General features: G+C 39.3%; 3 protein-coding genes across 4 annotated transcripts in view; 2 read left to right on the top strand and 1 right to left on the bottom strand.

The window, feature by feature from the left end:
• fkbp8 (FKBP prolyl isomerase 8) overlaps positions 1-3,853 on the top strand; it is an 80,223-nt gene extending 76,370 nt beyond the window's left edge. For both annotated transcript variants that reach the window (XM_083558186.1, XM_083558185.1), the window contains exons 8-9: positions 149-286; positions 2,426-3,853. In XM_083558186.1, the coding sequence (XP_083414312.1) occupies positions 149-286; positions 2,426-2,512 (225 nt within the window). In that variant the 3' untranslated portion in view covers positions 2,513-3,853. The remainder of the gene's footprint in view (positions 1-148; positions 287-2,425) is intronic.
• rrp36 (ribosomal RNA processing 36) overlaps positions 1-18,893 on the bottom strand; it is a 101,626-nt gene that overhangs the window by 23,861 nt on the left and 58,872 nt on the right. The window lies entirely within an intron of this gene.
• ell (elongation factor RNA polymerase II) overlaps positions 7,278-18,893 on the top strand; it is a 49,376-nt gene continuing 37,760 nt past the window's right edge. Inside the window, exon 1 of the mRNA XM_083558165.1 lies at positions 7,278-7,526. Coding sequence (XP_083414291.1) covers positions 7,392-7,526 — 135 coding nt within the window. The 5' untranslated portion in view covers positions 7,278-7,391. The remainder of the gene's footprint in view (positions 7,527-18,893) is intronic.

Below are 18,893 nucleotides of genomic sequence, written 5' to 3'. Positions count from 1 at the left end.
AAATACATTTATCGGCAGCCCGACAGATTTATCTGCAAGTTTATCTGAGTAGTCAGTGTCTGGGTGTGAGCAGCAGATACATCAGCTGCCTTTTCGCCCCCACGCAAAAGAGAATAACACGCGCACGCATTGACTTTCTCCTGTACAGACCATCCATGCAGAGCTGTCGAAGCTGGTGAAGAAACACTCGGAGCAGAGGGGCGCTGAGCAGGCGATGTACAAGAAGATGCTTGGAAACCCACCTGACATCAACACTGTACAGAAAGCCCAGGCCAAATCCTCATGGGTGTGTATGGCATCATCTGCACCTATAAATAGCAACATCAGCAGGGGTTAAATCGGGGTTCAGCAGACGAGGAAGCCCGGGTTATTTCAGATGCTGTTTCCAGCACGGCGTTCTTAACATTGATATGCGTGATATGAACGCTCATAAAACATCGTGGGTTTCTGTCCTAATGTTTTTACTCGAGCAGTTACAAATCAAGAAGCTTCTATTCGCAAAAACAGTACACATACAGTATCTCACAAAAGTGAGTACACCCCTCATATTTCAGCTCTTTTTGTATATCTTTTCAAAGGAAAATACTATAGAAATGAAACTTGAATATATTTTAATAGTGTGCAGCTTGTATAGCAGTATAGATTTACTGTCCTCTAAAAATAACTTGACAGCCATTATTGTCTAAATATCTGGCAACAAAAGTTTGTACACCCTAAATGATAACAGCTGTACGTGGTGTAACCATGCAAACCACACGTCCTACTCATCATGTGCATGTTTTTATTTGCGTGACAGGACCATACAAATGTGTGCATCATGTATTAGAGCAGTTAAAATTTGGTGCTTTGACTGCAATTCTCTCATACTATCTATATATACAAACACACACAGTACCAGTCAAAGGTTTGGACACACTTTCACCTTCAGTCTCCATCCTGAAGACCTATGAAAGAACACGTATGGAATTATTTAGTCAACAGAAACCTGTTAAACAACCCAGAATGTTTTTGATTCGTCAGCTCATGAGGTAGTCACCTGCAATGGTTTTTTACAAATCTTGAGTAGTTCCCAGAGGTATTGAGTGCTTGTTGGCTGCTTTTCCTTCAATCTAATTCATCCCGACTAGATTTAGATTGGGTGATTGTGGAGGCCAGTTCATCAGATGCAGCACTCCGGTCTTCTCCTTCTTAAGCAAATAACTCTTTCATAGACTAGAGGTATATTTGGAGTGATTGGCATGTTGGAAAACAAATGAAGCTTCTACTAAGTGCAAACCAGATTGGATGTCATTTCGGTGCAAAGTGCTGAAGTATCCAGGCTGGTTAAGTATGCCCTCGGTTTTTTTACTAAATCATCATCAGTGTCACCAGCAGAGCACCTCCACACTATCACACCTCCTCCTCCATGCTTCACAATGGGAACCACACATTCAGGAGCCATCCGTTCACCCTCTGTAAGACTAACAGACATTGCAGTTTCAACCAAAAATCTCAAATTTCTACTTATCAGACCAAAGGACAGTTTTCCACTCATCTAATGTTAGTCGATTGTGTTTCTTTACCCAAGCAAGTCTTTTCTGCATGTTGTTCTTTAGAATTAATGCCTGAATTCGACCATGAAGGCCTGACCCACGCAGTCTCCTCTGAACAGTAAATGTTGAAATATGTCTGCCACTTGATCTCCGAGAAGGATTTATGTAAATCAGCGGTTTCTGAGCCTGGTCATTCTAATAAACGTATTTTCTAAAAAACTTACTTTTTCTGGGACAGTCCTTATGAGAGCCTGTTTCTATCTAATGTTTGATGGTTTAAATTTAAAATTCTTATAAATTAATCAAATAAATGTATTTGGCTTTTACCATAACATTGCTAATGACTTTACTCACTCTTTCTTCTGCACAAGACAACAGATGATGCACAGTAGATTAAGAAGATAAGAAATGTCACAAATGAACTATTGACAAGGCAGACCTATGAATTGAAAACCATTCCAGGTGACTACTTTATAACTCTGATGAGAGAATGCTATGAGTTTGCCAAGCTTTAATCAACGCAAAATGTAGCTACATGTAGGACAACTTAAAATCTAAAATGTTCTCTGGAATGTTGTTTGTTTACTACAAAATCCCATATATGTTCTTTTATACTTGTACAATTTTGAAAATAATAATAAGGATATAAAGGATTTTCATGAATGCCAAATTTCTTGTGTAATTTTTTTTGTACAAATGATTTACGAATAAATCCGTCCCTTTTCTTCAGCGTATTTAGATCGTAGTTAACATGTTATTATGCTGTGACTGTAACTGCATAACACCAGGCACAGTGTTTATTGGTTGAGATACAGTGTGAATGGTCATTCCAATAAATAAATAATAATAATTACACCCTAATCATTTTCCCTTTTGTCTTTGTTTCCCCACAGAGTATAAGCTGGAAGTGGTTGTTTGGTGCTACTGCAGTTGCTATTGGAGGCGTGGCCTTGTCCGTGGTCATCGCTGCTAGGAATTAAATCCGCGCGTTCCGGATGCTAGAATAAACGCGATTTTAGGTACGCAATTGTCCGTTTATAGTACTTTCTGTTTTCTGTCACAGAATGTAATGTAAATTATTAGCAAAGGTTTCTTTCAATGCATGAAATATGAGAAAATGCTGATCTATGAACTGATAAATTATTACATCTCTACATTAGCAAACTTGCCATTTTGTTGTGAAAATGAAGCAGTGAATCTATACCTTCATCATGGTTAAAGCCTCCAGTGCGTAACCTCGTCTGTACATTTACACCTCCTTGGCTGCCGGTTATGTTTACGAATCAGCGGTAGCCAAAACGTATGCTGCTAGCTTGTATTCCTACATGGCTCAACTCTAAGCAATTACATGTGCAACCATAGACTGATATTTGCTTGTTGCAGTTTTCTTCTGTGTTTAACCATCCAGTCCACTGTCTATTTATTTGGGCTTTATTGCATTTGGCAGGGTGAACCTCACCTTTAAAACTTTGACCAAACACTGTATGGATTTTACAGGAAGAAAAAAAAAAGTCCAACTTAATCAAATAACACTTTATTGATTTATTTTTTGTTTTTTTGTCTGAATATGTAAATGGTATTTATTTTAAATATTTCACGTCCTTTTCTAATGATTATATAAACAGCTTGGTTCCTTGTTTGGTTTTGAAACTAACATTCCTGATATTTTTTTGATTTCTTGAAATAAACTTTTGCACATTCAGTTTATTCCCCTGTGGTGTTCCATGACAAGACCTGACTGGTTAGTGTTTGATTAAAGCGCTTACTTTCACCGAAAGGAATTTTTGCTTTAAAGTCTATAATCTATTTTCCACCACTATACCTGAGTTCCTGCCAGTACATCTGTTCCTCGAATGTTCCAGTAAAACTGACTATTTCTCCTTTGTCATAAATCACAGATAATGATCAGATTTTTTTAGTGACCCTCTATCAATATAAGCATGTAGAAAATCTATATAACTGATATGATCTAGAGTCGTGGTCCTTAAACAGATGTCCAGGGATCATGAGGGGTCTCTGATGTAGATCCAGCAGGTCCCTAAGTGCCTGGATTCTGGTACACTGGTACCCTAGTTGTAATCTAGCGTACCAGTGTAGATGTATTCATTGATAGAGACTCTTTTGTACGTCGCTCTGGACAAAGGCGTCTTGCTAAATGCTGCAAATGTAAAAATGTAAATGCATTCACAAACTTTTCCATACAGGGATCCTTGTAACTGTAAATTAAACTGTTAGACCCCCTTACTACAGATGTATTGTATGAACACAGAGTGATGACTTCAAATGGAGTCCACATTAAAGCATTATTTGTGAACCCCAAACTTTTTTTTTTGTTTGTTTCTCCTGATTATTTTCTGTCATCCATATTCAATAAGTTTTTGGGATACGTTTTTGCTTCTTCACTTCTGTTGTGCCACTTGGCCAGAGTCGGTCAGTGGTAGAAATTTGTGTATTTTTATTCCGACACTACTGCAGCATGTCAGGTGGAACTGATATAATACATTCTCTTAATTTACATGGTGAATGAAAGTTCTGGTAGCATTTTAAAAGCAGAAGCACACAATGTCTTCTTTCAGGGAACTGGTAATATTGTATTTATTTTTTAATCGAACAGAAATGTTTGTTTATTTTTAAGTAATTGAGGTTGGATTGAACTCCATCAATTTAATGGAACATTCAGAAAGTCAAAATATTATAGTGAATTATATAATAGTGAATATAATTCACTGCTGTACGTCAAATCCAAAATCAACGACTTCCTGGCTCTACGTTACAGACCCAAGTTGGAAAACCACTTCCTGTTTTTTAAATCAGTTTAATTTAATTAATGAACAATGAAACATTGTCTCAAAGCAGCTTTACACAGATAATGTGGTGATAAAGAATAAATACGATGTTCTTTATGAGTGTAAGTTTGTCCCTGATGGGTGAGCCGGTGGCGACTGTGGTGAAGGAAAAACTCCCAGAGATAGCGAAAGGAAGAAACCTTGAGAGGAACCAGGCTCAAGAGGAAACCCATCCTCATCTGGGTTGCACAGAATGTACATTTATTACAATTAGGCAATGTTGAGGTGTGTAGTGATGGTGATTAGATGCAAACTGTAGTCCTGAGTCAGTGTAGCAGACTGATGACATTAACTACAGTCCATGGATCCCCAGGCTGCACAGAATGTCCTTCAATCGAAGAGAACACCATCCAGAGGCAGGCAGATCCGAGGAGAGGAGATAAGCAGGAACACTGGTCACTGGTGCTTTAGAAGCATGTTTTATTTGACCAAGGGAAAGAGAGAGAGAAGAGGGGTGACGGAGAGAAGGATATGGATTATTAAGTATCCTTATTGTTGTATGAAAGTTAGTCACTGTGCAGTTGGGACTCCAGCGAGACTCGCTATGGCAGAATAAATAAAAGGGAAAACCAGAAGATAACACAGACATGAGGGATCTCTGGGATAAGAGACGACCCACCACACCACCGTCAACAAACCTAAGTGAGTGTGAGAGTGCAGGGACGACAGCATACAAATATCGCAGTTCCCCAAACACTCTATATCCATAATCCCTCCAGATCTGCTCCTTTACTAAAGAAAAAATCTACTAAACAAAGGCTTGATTGAAGAAATATGTTTTCTGTCTCGACTTGAACGCGGAGACAGTGTCTGAGTCCCGAACACTGATTGAAAGGCTGTTCCATAACTGTGAAATCTATAATAAGAGAAAGATCTGCCCCTCATGTTTTTTTATGTACCAACAAATAGCCTGCACCTCCCTGAAACATGCCAGTAAGTCCTCAGGTCATGATAAATTGCCCCTGTGTATAAATGACTATGAATGTGTCTAAATTAGGTGTATTCCCATTTCACGTTCCTCTGTGCGCAAATAATGTCAAATTTAAATGAGGTGGTTGAGTAAAATTTATGCAAAAATGTCTCCAAGAGTTAAATTGTTCAATTAAAATAAGATTTAAATTTTGTTTTTGTTTTTTTACGAAATGAGTCCACCCCCTTTTTCCCTCCAATTCCCAGTCAAGTGCACAAAGCTCCGCCCCCAAAACCTATGACGGTTTGTATAGTATGAACGATGTTCTGACATCACTCAGACGTCTGAAAGCAGCTTTACACAGATGTTATAAAATATGAATTTATACATTAGTGCCTATAAGTTTATCACTAATGAGCGAGCCAGTGGTGATGAGATGGTATGAGGAAGAGACCTTGAGAAGAACCAGACTCAAAATTAAACTCAACCTCGTTCTTAGATCTAATGTCTATTATTTATAGTTCCTCCATTGTTTAGTAATGCGTTCTTAAATGCACAACAACTGTCCAAAGCCATTGTAGCAGACTGTTGATAATAATTACAGTCCAAATCCATCCCTAAATTTCTTGATTTGAACAGTAACCTCATGGGTCTTTAGACTGTTCGTGTGGAACCATCCTCAGCTGTACAGAATGAGCTCCAATTGAAGAGAACTCCTTTTAAAGGCATTGCGTCGGAATGACATCGAGCGGACAGGATGACTGGTTCCTGGTACCTCAGAATCATGTTTGAAGCCAGACATACTGTATCCTTAAGTCACATTTTAATTTTCTTACCAAACAAACAAACTTTTTAATCGGAGGGCAAGTTTCCAAACTGGATTTATTTCAGCTCTGTAATAATATTTAAACAATTTCGAAACGTTTATGCTTGCAAGAAATAGAAACTCATCGACTATTCTTCCTTTAATAACAGAAAAGTTTTTATGATGCTGTAAAATGTTAAATATACTTAAAAAAAAAAGAAAGAAAGAAAAGAAAGAAGCTTTTATATCTGTTACATAGACAGTGAAATTCTTTCTTTGCATATCCCGGGTATGTTTGGAAGTGCAGGGCCAACACCTCTGGAGCATGAAGGGTGGAAAACCTTGTTTAGGGGCCCAAGGGATTAAATCTTCTGACCCAGAGCCTTATGCACTGAGGACACCCCCCCCCCCCCTGCTAAACAAACAAACAAAAATAAATAAATATGTAAGTAATAAAAACAATATAAAAAAAAGACATTTAAATAAACTAAATAAAAATAATACATAAATAAATTGATTAAAACTAAATAAGTTAAAATTAATGAAATTTATAAAATAAATAAATAAATACAAAAAAATCTATTAAAAAAAATAACCAAATAAATAAATATTACAAATGAATAATAATAATAAAGAATATTAAAACAAACAAATAAATATGTAAGTAAATAAACAAATTAAAGTAACAAATAAAAACAAATTAAATATAAAAATGACATTAAAATAAATAAATTGATTAATTAAAACTAAATTAAAAATAATTAAAATAAATAAATTTGAAATAAAAAGAAAAATATAACAACATTATTAGAAATAATATAAAAAAGGAATACAAATAATAAAAACCAAAATAAATAAATAAATACTATTTAAAAATAAACAAAATATAAAACTTTAATATACATTTAATATATGATAATAATAATAATAATAATAATAATAATAATAATAATAATAATAAATTAATTAAACAAAAATTGAAAAAAGTAAAAATCGATCGATTGAATCCACTAGTGATCCACGTTTGCTGTGAAACAAATGTCTCGGTCTGATCCGATGGGGATGAGGATGAAAATGAAGATGAAGATAAGGATAAAGATGAGGACGTCCTAACAGGAGTTTCCCATCAGGAATGGGGGAGATGTGGGCGGGGCAAAAATAATACAGGGTGACGCTCGTCAGTCAAAACCACGCCCGTCTTGTCTACGTCACGCTCATGAATTATTCATCGCGGAGCAGCACGAGAGTTCGGTCGCGTTTCCGAGAAGGTGCGCGAGCCGTGGAAATGTGGTAGCAAGATGGCGGCGCTGAAGGAGGAGCAGTGTTACGGGCTGTCTTGTGGCAGAGTGAGCAACGGCAGCAATGTCTCCGTGTTCCACGTTAAACTCACCGACAGCGCTTTGAGAGCGCTCGAGGACTTTCAGAGCAGCAAGGTAAACGTCTCTTAGGCCCTTCTTGTTCCTGAGTGAAGCCTGGTTCCTGCTGCAGTGACGCTCTAACGCGCTCCAGCTGCTTTTCCCCCTTCTCTATTAGGGCTAACGTTAGCATAGCAACAACAAGGGGTAGCTGTGATGAGCCGTCAGCCAGACCCAGGGCTTTTTAAGCGACAGGTATCCGCCGTTAGAAGCCTCAGTTAGCGATAACAACTCCATAACCGGGTCTCCTCAGCAGGGCGAACGTGTTTTAGGTGCTTTACCGACCACTGAAGTGATTTCCAAGAATATGAACCAAATGGCAGGACACACACACACACACAGACAGTGGACATGCTAGAAATCTGAGCTAGGTTGTCTGAGTTAGCAAAGCTGACAAAAGGTCTGATTTTATTAATTTTCCTTTCAATTCAACTCACTCAAAGTCTTGTGGAAATGTTTTAGGAGTGTTTGAAACTGATTCTTCTCAAAACAATGTTATTCTGCTTCTTTCTGGGGTACAAAGTATTTTAAAAGCTGCTTTTATTATTTGTAAAAAAAAAAAAAAAATCTAATGAAGTCTTAAAGCTGAATTTATTACATAATATGTGTGAAGACGAGACCCGGGGTACAGAGAAGCACCTGAAAAAGGAAGAGGTTTTATTGAGGAACCCCTGAAAAATCTGAGAGTTTGTTCAGATCTGAATCCTGGTTGGAGCTTCCTGATGAGGAGTAGATTTGTCAGTGGTGATGCGATTGTTGGTTCATTCAAACCTGACGTCAGGGTCAGTGGACGCTCCGTGACATCATGAATGTGTAAGCGGACGTATTTTTAGTTCAGCTGGAGGAGTTGCATGGAAATGTTTACCTCCAGTGTTATAGAAAAGCCCTGTGTTCCCAGTTCAGTGGGGTAAACAATCACACCGCTTGGGTAATTACTTCCCTGTAAAGCCAGGCAACAACTACAAAGATTTATAATCCGGATTACTGTGTGGACAATTCAGGATTGTTTGGTGCAGTTAAGAACCGAACAGCTTTGTTTATCTTACCGGCTTTTTTCTCTTTCAGATGTTCTCCCGGGATGGACATAAAATGTGTATGTTTATTTGTCTGACATACAGTCGGTTGGGTCCATAATTTTTTTGCCAAATTTGAGTCATTTTGAGACCGGCCGGCAGACAGGCCGGCAGACAGACAGGCCGGCCGACAGACAGGCCGGCAGACAGACAGACAGACTGTCTGACAGGCCGGCCGGCAGACAGACAGACAGGCCGGCCGGCCGGCCGGCAGACAGACAGGCCGGCAGGCCGACAGACAGACAGGCAGACCGACAGGCAAGCAGATTTCATCCCAATGGGAAATTTACAGGACAAAACGGACTAATCAGAAAGAGGACAGAGGGCAAAATTTGTGTGGCCAAATAAACTATTTGTGTATTGAAGTTGGAAATGTGCTTGCAGTTTGACCTGAAGGACCACTGTAGACACCTACATTTGATCACAACCCTCTTTAGAAGGTTGATATATCCAGTCTACAATCAAAAGACTGTTCAGAGAATGTAAAACTCTACTAACCCTCAAAGACAAATTGGACTAAAAATCATCTACAAGTTCTGCCCATTTCTGGAACAAGATGCTTTCGATAGATGAAACAAATATTAACTTATAACTGAATTATAGGAAGAGGATAAAATCATGGATAAGGAAAGGAAGAGCTCACAATCCAAAGTATACCAGAATATCTGTCAAACACTGTGTCTTATGCCAGTGGAACTGGGCCACTGATGTTTATTAATGTGACTAGTGATAGAAGTGGTAGGATGAATTCTGTTGTGTAGTGCGATACTTTCTGCTCAGATTCAGTCAGAAGCTTTACATTACAGATAATGACCCCAGACATGCTGTGAAAGTAACCCGAGAACTTCTCATAGAAAAGAATTTAAACTTTGAGGGGTCGAGTCGGTCATTCGAGCTCAGTCCATCTGAATACACTTCTTACTGAAGGTGAAAAGACCCACAAACGAGCAGCAACTATTAGCTTAAAAGATTAAAAACCGGCAAGGTTTTACAGCCATTAAAAATAATTCTTATAATTGAGTTTGTTGATTTAATTTTGAGTCTGAGAAAGTGGTGGTATTATGTAAAAGAAAGGCCCACATTTCTCAAAGTAGCTATTCGGCTGAGATGTTTGCTTCTGTAGTGCTTCTGTAGTTTTGAAGTTTGAGTGTACAGGTGGTCCTCGAGTTATGATGGTTCGCCTAACGATTTTTCGATCTTACGATGACTGTACAATTATTTTTAAAATTATATTCATTTTCACGCGACGTTTCAATTTTTTCTATGATACGTTGGGATGCTTCACATCTTATGAGATGTTTTACTCTCGCCAGCGGTCAACAGAGTTCTGTGCTGGATTGCGTATTTGATTCCGTGTTTCTTGCCGTTTCAAAGTCCAATTTTTGCTCGTCTCACTCTTTTATATCGTTGTCGCCAATTCCACATGTGAACTGCTGCCATATGCATATATACTGTGAAGTTTATACCAGTGGTCTTCAAACCCTGGGCCGTAGACCGGCACCGGTCCGTGGGTCAATTGGTACCGGGCCGCACAGAAAGAATACATAACTTACATTATTTCCGTTTTATTTATCTGATTCTGATGTTTTCTTTTGGAAAATTACCAGATTCTATTAAATTATCAACAAATTACATCTGATCACCATTCTTTAATTCCTGGGTAGGTTCGGCTACGTCTCAGCTTACGATATATTCTCAAGTTATGCCCATCGTCCATCATGTCCATCGTAACTCTCGGACTACCTTTAATGGGTGGTGGCTGGGGTTCTGTCCACACTAATAGATAAAAATGTGTAGGAATGATAGAATCAACGCTTTCTGTGCACATGCATAGGTTTGATTAGACAGCGTGTGGTAGCTCAGTGGATAAGATGTTGTAATTCTGATTGGGAAGCCATGAGTTCAAAATCCCACCACCACACAACTGTCACTGCTAAACCCCTGAGCTTCGGGTAGCTCCGGGTAGCTCTTATCCCTCAACTGCTCAGTTGGAAATCACCCTGGATAAGAACATCCGCCATATGGCATTAGTGTAAGTGTAAAAAGCGAAGGTGGCCTTTTTTTTTGGATGAAATTGTCAGCAGATAGACTTTTGTTAGCCAGGTCACATGTACACAGAGATTTTTATCTAAAATTCTTGAATGCAAAACCTTATCTTTTTACTCTAAAATGGAAGCGATGCCTCTGTGAGTTCAGGTCAAGCGCTTGTATGATGGGGGAAGTAGGCGGGGCTTCAGCAAGTGTAATGCACGTGTGCAAATCATCCCAAAGTAATATGGTGCTTTGTGCATCTTTCCGTCTACCATTTTATTGGGTAGAGACGCCTGCCCTTTCACTTACAAAAATTAGGTTAAGAAAGACAAAGCAACTTGAACCTGCCTCCCTGAACTTTTAAAAAGAAATTCTCGTTAGCAACGTCGGACTCGAAACAAGTTTCTGTTGTAGGTGACGTCTGGCTACGTTTCTTTTGCCTTCAGTTTCAAAGTGACCGTGAGACGGTATTTACTATAAATACCTTCATGCCACATTGCTGGATTGTTCGTCAGCTAGTTATCGTATGTTTTATGAAGTCCGAGCGAGTTGCTTGTCTGTTGTTCTGTGGTTTGCTTTGGATTATAGGATAAGAGCAGGTGTTCTTTTATTAACTCTTCCTCTGGAGATATTGAGCCTGCAATGTTTTTTTATCACCAGTGTCCTGGTACTCTATTGCTCTGGCTCATGAGATCGATAGGTTGTGTATTCGCACTTTGTGTAGTCTTGCGTCTGTTTTGTGTTTCACCATGGTCCTGGTGATTGTATACAGTAACAACAGTCAAAACCAGTGCTAGCTCAATAGTTTCTCTAATGCACTTGTGACTATGCAGTTTGTTCTTACAGAGCCAGAGCTTGTGTTCCTCTTCATTCCTGCCACCATGCGCCCGTACAATTAGGATTGGACTAATCGGACCCGTCTCAAAGAAATGTTCATTTGGGACCTGAAGCTGATCCTGGGATTTTATGGTGGTGCATGGTCTACCCTTCATGACACTTGACAGAGGGGCACAAGGCTGCTCCAGACTCATTTACAAAGACCATGTCTGTATCTATGAAGCAGGTATTAGTGGTCAAGGCCCTTGTGTAGTACAGTCTTGTGTGTCGGACAGATTCTGGATTCTCCAAATCCACATTTTTTTTTTTTTTTAGTTTCACCAGATCAAACGTACTAAGAGGACATTGCCCTGGTGCAAAGCACAGACACACTTAAAACCTTGCTGTCTAAACCATATGATCTGGCATGCATGGATTTCGTTGGTGCTGTACCCGACTTACGTTGTAGATGCGTTCCGATGAATTCATAACCCAAAACTATATTAAGTCGAGACGTGGCCTAGCCTACCCAAGAGAATGGTGATTGGTTTGGGGTAGTATACTGTATTTTGTTAATAGTTTGACACATTCCAGTGCATATTTGAGCGAAACAGCTATTTAACTACACACGGAGCACTGTTTTCCCCATGGACCATTATTACTGACTGATTACAGAAGATGGAGGAACGGGGAGAAAACAGCGAGGGTCAAAGAGAATTAACTCTGTGATCTCAACATAATGGCACCTGTTAGTGGATGGGTTTTATTAGGCAGCAAGTGAACATTTTGTCCTCAAGGTTGATGTGGTAGAAGTAGGAAAAATAGGCAAGTATAAGGATTTGAGGGAGTCTGACAAGGACTCGAGTTGTGACGGCTAGACGGCTAGCGCAGCCCCAAAACTGCAGCTCTTGTGGGATGTTCCCAGTCTTCAGTGGTCAGTATCTTTCAAAAGTGGTCCATGGAAGGAACAATGGCGAACCGGCGACAGGTTCATGGGCGGCCGAGGTCAATTGAGGCACGTGAAGAGCGAAGGCTGACCCGTGTGAACCGAACCATTTTTTATTATTAACACAATCAAGTCTCTTTAGAATTTCCCAACAGTGCAGAGTGATAGAAAAGACCCACTGGCAGCTGGTATTGAATTTTGAATAAGTAAAGTACAAATATGTTTTGTCTTGAGATTGTGTATAGAAGCCATTGTCCTGTTGCACCCCCTAACTGTTACAGATCGACAACCTGTAGCTTTAAAGGATCAGGGTGTGTCCAGACTTGGCCTATGACCTCTACACGATCAACATATTACAGACAAAAAAAAAAAACGCAAAATCCCAGAGGCTGTATACTGACCAGCTGTAGCTGCAGTCGTTAGTATTATTCGAAGTCTGACCTGGAATTATTGGAACAAGTTATGAGCTTTACCTATGCACAATATAAAATAAGTGACAAAGATTTTTGATTTGATTAACTTTTTTGGATATGTAGGGTCTTTTATTTAGAAATACCTATGCCAGTTTCCTGCCATGCATCGAAAATAAGTTCGTACTGATTCTGCATTATGGTGAGCAAGGTTTTGTATGTAATTGAGTAATTAATTTGTATACATATAATAGTAGTAATATGTATGTTGTTGCTTCCCCAAGGAGTCAAAAATGGTCTCGCATGGAACTGGTCTGTGATGCAAATTGCACATTTTTCATATGCATTAAAGACACTATGCTTTCTGACAGGCATTTAAATCACCTGCCTTCTCGATCGTCCCAAACCTCGAAATATTCCTTTGGATTAGTTTTCTGACATCTTCCATTGTTCACATACTGGCACACACATCTTGTATAGATCTGGAGAACTGAAAGCAACATTTACTGGATGGAATGTCGGAACCAAATCATCCCTGTTTGTCTGGATTCCAGGTCGCACTGTAAAACGCTCTGCGATTTCCGTCACGGTAATGTGAAGCTTGTCGGAGCGCCGTTTCTCTTTAAAGCATTTGTACTCCGTAAGTTCAGGTGACAGTTTTTTCACCTATTTTGATTACCAGACTTTGTTTGATACTGTCAGTGCCACTGGTTTGATTTGGTAAATTTGATATTTAAAACAGGTAAATTCTTTGTCGCCTAAACATGGTTTCATTGGGTTTGTGGTGGAAGAATGATTTGCTTCTTATTGCAATAGCAAGTATTTTACTATATAGGTCATTTAAAGTGAAAAGGTCACTGTACGCGTAGGAAGTAGAAGTGCTGGTAGATCGTCGACTTCCCGGTTTGACTGAAGACGAAGTATAACCTGTAACCTCACCCTGGCTGATTCGTGTTTTTTGTGTCAGTGTTATTTATTTATTTTTTCCTCTCCGAATCGTACCTGATCCTTTTTCTGAATGAAGCCCTGTGCAGCAAACAGTGAGCGGTGGTCAGAAGCCACCGTCTGTCTCAAGGTTCGCACCCTGCCAGTGTGGTGTGGAACATTCTGGGCTCCAGGCCCAGATAATAATGACATGTCAGCAACCCATTGAAATCACTAGGGCGAGTATTATACTGTGTCCAGGGCGAGACAAGCTACTGTGGGCCGTGATGTAAACACTGCTCTCCAGTTTCCACTAAAATGCAAGGTTTTGCTAATTGATCACTGGTTACGGATGCGTTTATGTTTGAACATTGACACCTAGAGGACACTAAAGATGCTGTTTATTTTCAGGTGTCTTCTAAATCCTTCTCAGCAGGTCAGCTCTGGTTCAGAGTTACAGGGAGCCCTGGCAGGTGTCCACAGTCCAGGTATCCTGGATTTTGGAGCAGGACTGTGGGGACTTGTTCATTCAGCTACAAGAACATTAGTAAGATCAGGCTGTGCGTTGTTCAGGGAGGTCTGGGGTGCACTTGGTGTTCCTGTTCATCAAGTCGGGTTGAGGTCAACCAACCAGCTTTCAGCTTTCTGCCTCTCTTGGGTCATTTCCATATTTTCACATTGACAAGTTACTTCTTACTTCTGGGTTGCTGTGGAATGAGAAGTGATAATTTCGGTGGGATTTCCTTTTACAGGAAACTCCTACCTCAAACTAGTTATTATGCAGTGCAATATATTTATGTTTTAGGGCTGAAACAACTCAGTAATTTGAATACAAAACGCATGCTTTGTTTAGTCCATTTAACTTTACATGGAGCACTGTGTTTCCCCACGGACCATTATTACTGACGTAAACTCTGGACCGCTCTGGGGTCTCATTTATAAACTTTCCACTCAAAAGGTTGCGCGTGCGATCTGTGCGTGATTTAGCTTGTCGCCTTCCACGTTGTGCGTACGCAGAGTATAGAGTTTACTTTTTCACACTTTCTCCTGTCAAGTTAGTTTTTTTTATAAAACCTTTTTTCCCTTTTGTTTTAACCTTTTTTTTCAACTACATTTTAGTTTCCTGTTAAAGGCTCACCTGCAATTTTGTAAATTCCCAGTTAATTCCCATGGAAAGTGTCCAGTCTAGGAAATTCCTGAAATTTTGTAACCCTAGATCCTACTCTGAAACCTACACTCTTTCTCTGGTATGTTTTTGGCTCTGGGTAGCTTTGATAGATTTCACAGGGTTGGTTTTGGCCTACCTGCTCCCAGTCCATCTTTTTGTGTAAAGCTGCAGTATTGTGCTGTGCACTTGACTTGCACTCATTGTGGTTCGCTTGCACAGACCTGCATATCCTGCACTATGAGCTGCACTGTGCTCCTATCAGCCGCTATTTTGACAATAGCTATCCCAAAGCGTTTGTGTCGAGGCCGCAGTGCAGGAACGCTGATAAAGGCGAAGTCATTTTCGCCTGCTGAAGCTGCTGTTTGCTCGAAAAGCGATGATGCTAGTCTCAGTGTGCTAATAGAGAGTTTTTGATCAGTTTTCTTGGCTTGGGATCAGAACATATACTTCAGTTAGATAGGAGATTGTGTTGCAGTCGGTTCAGGAGTCATGAAGTGATGAGATGGTCAGGGGTGAGGCAGTCAGTGTTTTGTCCTCGACTTGCAGAGAGTTTAGGCAGTGGCTGCATGAGTGCAAATCCTGGGGTATTAGCTGTAGTTAATCAGAGTTCTGCTGTTCTCTGTACTTTTTTTTTTGGCTAAAGTACCACCAAAAGAGCAGAAAAATCTGAGATGATTTGCACGTTTTAATAATCTGTTCCCGTAGAGGAACAATATTCCGAGGTAATTCATGTGGAATTAATTTTAGGAATACATGTCTGATGTAGCTGGCATTCAGAGAAGTACATATTTGATATCAGTTGTCTATTTCTTAGGGATGCTGCCAAAAATGGTCTACAACTAGCGAAAACAAGCATTAAAGCCTGCAACAATCAAGGTTTCAAGCATTGAAAAGATTTTGTTTGCGGCTGCAGCATCTCACGGGCTTCCCAGACCCCTGCACATTTGTGTTATTGTTTGCCATGTGTCCCTGATACATCCCTGCTGAGAATGTGCTGTGGCCTACAGGGAGAGCACAGGCTTAGTAACAAGCTGGATGTCTGTTTAAAAAAAAAAAAACAACCCCCGGAGTGGGTGAAACTGGAAGAGTCAAAATAATGCAGTTAAAAATAACCTCTGTCAATTCTCTACATAACGATTACAAGACTGACAGTTTCTAGACTTTAATCCAGATTTTCTTCACCGTATCGGAATTTCAGTGGGTCCGAAGTCGTACATTCTGAATGTAATGACTACTGATTGGCTGATTATTGTCCATAATTAGGATTTAATTGGGTGCACTACCATTAGAGACCCTCGATACCATGGGAATTTCCTAACTAGAAGCTGTTTTCAAAAACATGAAGGTACCATGAGAATCCGTGCAGTCATCATCATCATCATAAGGAAGGAGGTTTATCTAGAGCAGAGGTGCCAGGACTTTTTCCCTATAAAGCGCCAAAACAATGTTGCATTATACCAAACATTATATATGAAGTTAAAGGGACCACGGTTCCTTTCGTTTCCTTAACATTCCTGATAGATGACATTTATTTGTCATTCGCGTAATTATTGTAGTTTTATTTTAAATGGTTTTCAGTGAAATTTGCAGTACAATAAGTAGCAATCAGATTTTTTATAATAACAATAACAATATAATTCTATGCCCAATACTGCTGTTTAGTGCTTTTTAATGAGAGCATTTTGTATTTTATAAATAATTATATAAATAATTTAATAATTTAAATATAATTATTTTTTATGACCAGTATATGATGCAGATCTTTTTTTTTTTTGGTCGATATGTTCGGTCGTATTTTCATTTTTGTATTCTCCCCTTTATCTCATAAAATCTAACAGTTAATTAATAAGAAGTGATACAGAACATTGTTTAAACATTTATTGAATAACACAAGTGTCTCCAATCAGTGCACTTGTTAGCAGGTTTTGATCCCTGGGACTACCTGTAGCCTAAACTACAGCTGGTTGAAGGATCGGCAACAATACAGTTCCAAAAATTAACTAAAATTTTCTCTCCAGATGTTATTCCTGCACTATTGGCTCCGGTCGGACCACATCAGCTGTTTATCGCCTCCTTCTGTGTGTCGATTCGGCGGTGGAGAAAGAGATCGGCGAGAAAGAACGCCGATTGACTATTTAGCTTAGCGAGAGAGCACACGAGGAAAAGAAACGGATAATGCTCGTCATTCTTGCACTTGTCTTTGTAACTTAGCAGAGATGATTGAAAAATGCTACACGCATCCATTTAGTAATGATCGCGGGTGGAAACACTGCTTGCTTTCTATATTCACAGTTGTAATTTTTTTCGGTTTCCCTGTTTGGATGCTGAATACACGCTACTGCCACCTGCTGGTTTGAGAGAGTTATGTTCTCTGACACAAGCGCAGAACGTACATGCATGGTTTGCTGAGTCAGATGTGCCTGACTAATATCCGGCCTAATTTGCAGCACTCCAGCCGCAACAGTGCGACAGATTGACTTGTTTCCTTCTGTACCAGGCTCTCGTTTCAATATGTCGACATTTCAGTCAGTAAAAGTCGGTCCTATTACGCGAAGTGTAATAATCGAACTCGCCCCGTGAAAATGTACTTGGTTTTTTTCTTGAGTGAGCCGAAGCTGGCAGATTCCCACAAACCTTTAGGCCTGGACCGTGAAAGTTTGCGAATTGGAATACTGCAAATATCTTTGCAATACACTGAAAAGAACAGCAATCATGGCTAACAGGGTTATAATTATAGCTCCACCCCAAGCCAACATGTTATATTTAGTTGTATGCTTTCGGCAATTGCGTTTGTTCTAAGCGACTTACAGAGAAATACAACAAGCGATTTATCATTAGATGGTAGTAAACATGAGAAGTGCCCCCGTTTCAGTCGATTATTTATATAGTCTATTTTGCAATCGTTCAAAATAGTAAAAGCTTCGATAGAAAGGGATAAAGGGATAATAAGTGGCAGTTTAATGCTCATGGAAGAGATGAGATTTTAGTGTTTTCTTGAAGATTGTGAGGGATTCGGCTGTGTGGATGGAGTTGGGACAATTTCACCAACAGGGTACGTGAAAGCAAACATCCTTGATTGATTTTTAGACCACAAGCCACGGAGATATATATATATATATATATCATCATGAAATGAGTTAGTGACCATTTGAAAGAGGTTATCTATGTTTTGAATGAAAAACTCGTAATGAAATCGGTTCATTCTTTTTGAATCACCCTGTAACTGCTTGTTTTGCTGAGGGCCGGAAAATGTCCTGTAAATTTCCAGAAACCTTTCATGGGAACTTCATCTGGGGAATTTTGGAAATACTCCACATTTGAAATTTATGTGAATTTATTCGAATTTATGGGAATTAATTAGAAATGTAGTAAAATTTATATAAACTGTTTCTTATACAAACATGTATATAAACATTTTTGTTCATAAGCCGACATTCCTGCGCACTAACACAGATTTTAATAGTAGTCCGTATCATTTTCTTGCACAATAGCTTACACACGTTTCAAACATAAATGTATGTAACCATTATTTTGTGTGCAAGATTCAAGAAATATGTTATGGAGAAATACACGGTGCATGTAGGGGGGTCTGGCCTCAGTAGTGTTCTGTGTGCATGTGATTGATGAATGTGCAGGAGCTCAAATTCACCTGAAATTGCATTAAATCTGGTTGTTTAAACGGAGATGATCCTGGAAGATTTATTTTCCCCAACTATATTTCGGTTCCCTGTTACAGACTAACCTGCCAATGAAACGTTTCCAGTCTTGAAAATTTCTGGAATAAAAAAATATTCAGTATCTGCTTGTTTTAGCTCTATAGACATTGTGTTTTATTGTAACTCCACTACATGCTATTTTAATCTGGTCTGACTGATGGCTTTTGAGCAGAGGTGGCACTCACGTTCTTCGTGTATCAGAAAACACTCGTCAAAATCGCTACACTGAGCGCAACCATGTGAGCACCGATTTCCTGATAGAAACCTGAAAAGACAAAATCCGCATTCACACTACTCGTTC

This window comes from Silurus aristotelis (genome assembly GCF_946808225.1).
Source record: "Silurus aristotelis genome assembly, chromosome: 13".
Classification (NCBI taxonomy): Eukaryota; Metazoa; Chordata; class Actinopteri; order Siluriformes; family Siluridae; genus Silurus; species Silurus aristotelis.
This window is presented reverse-complemented; position numbering and strand designations above follow the sequence as displayed.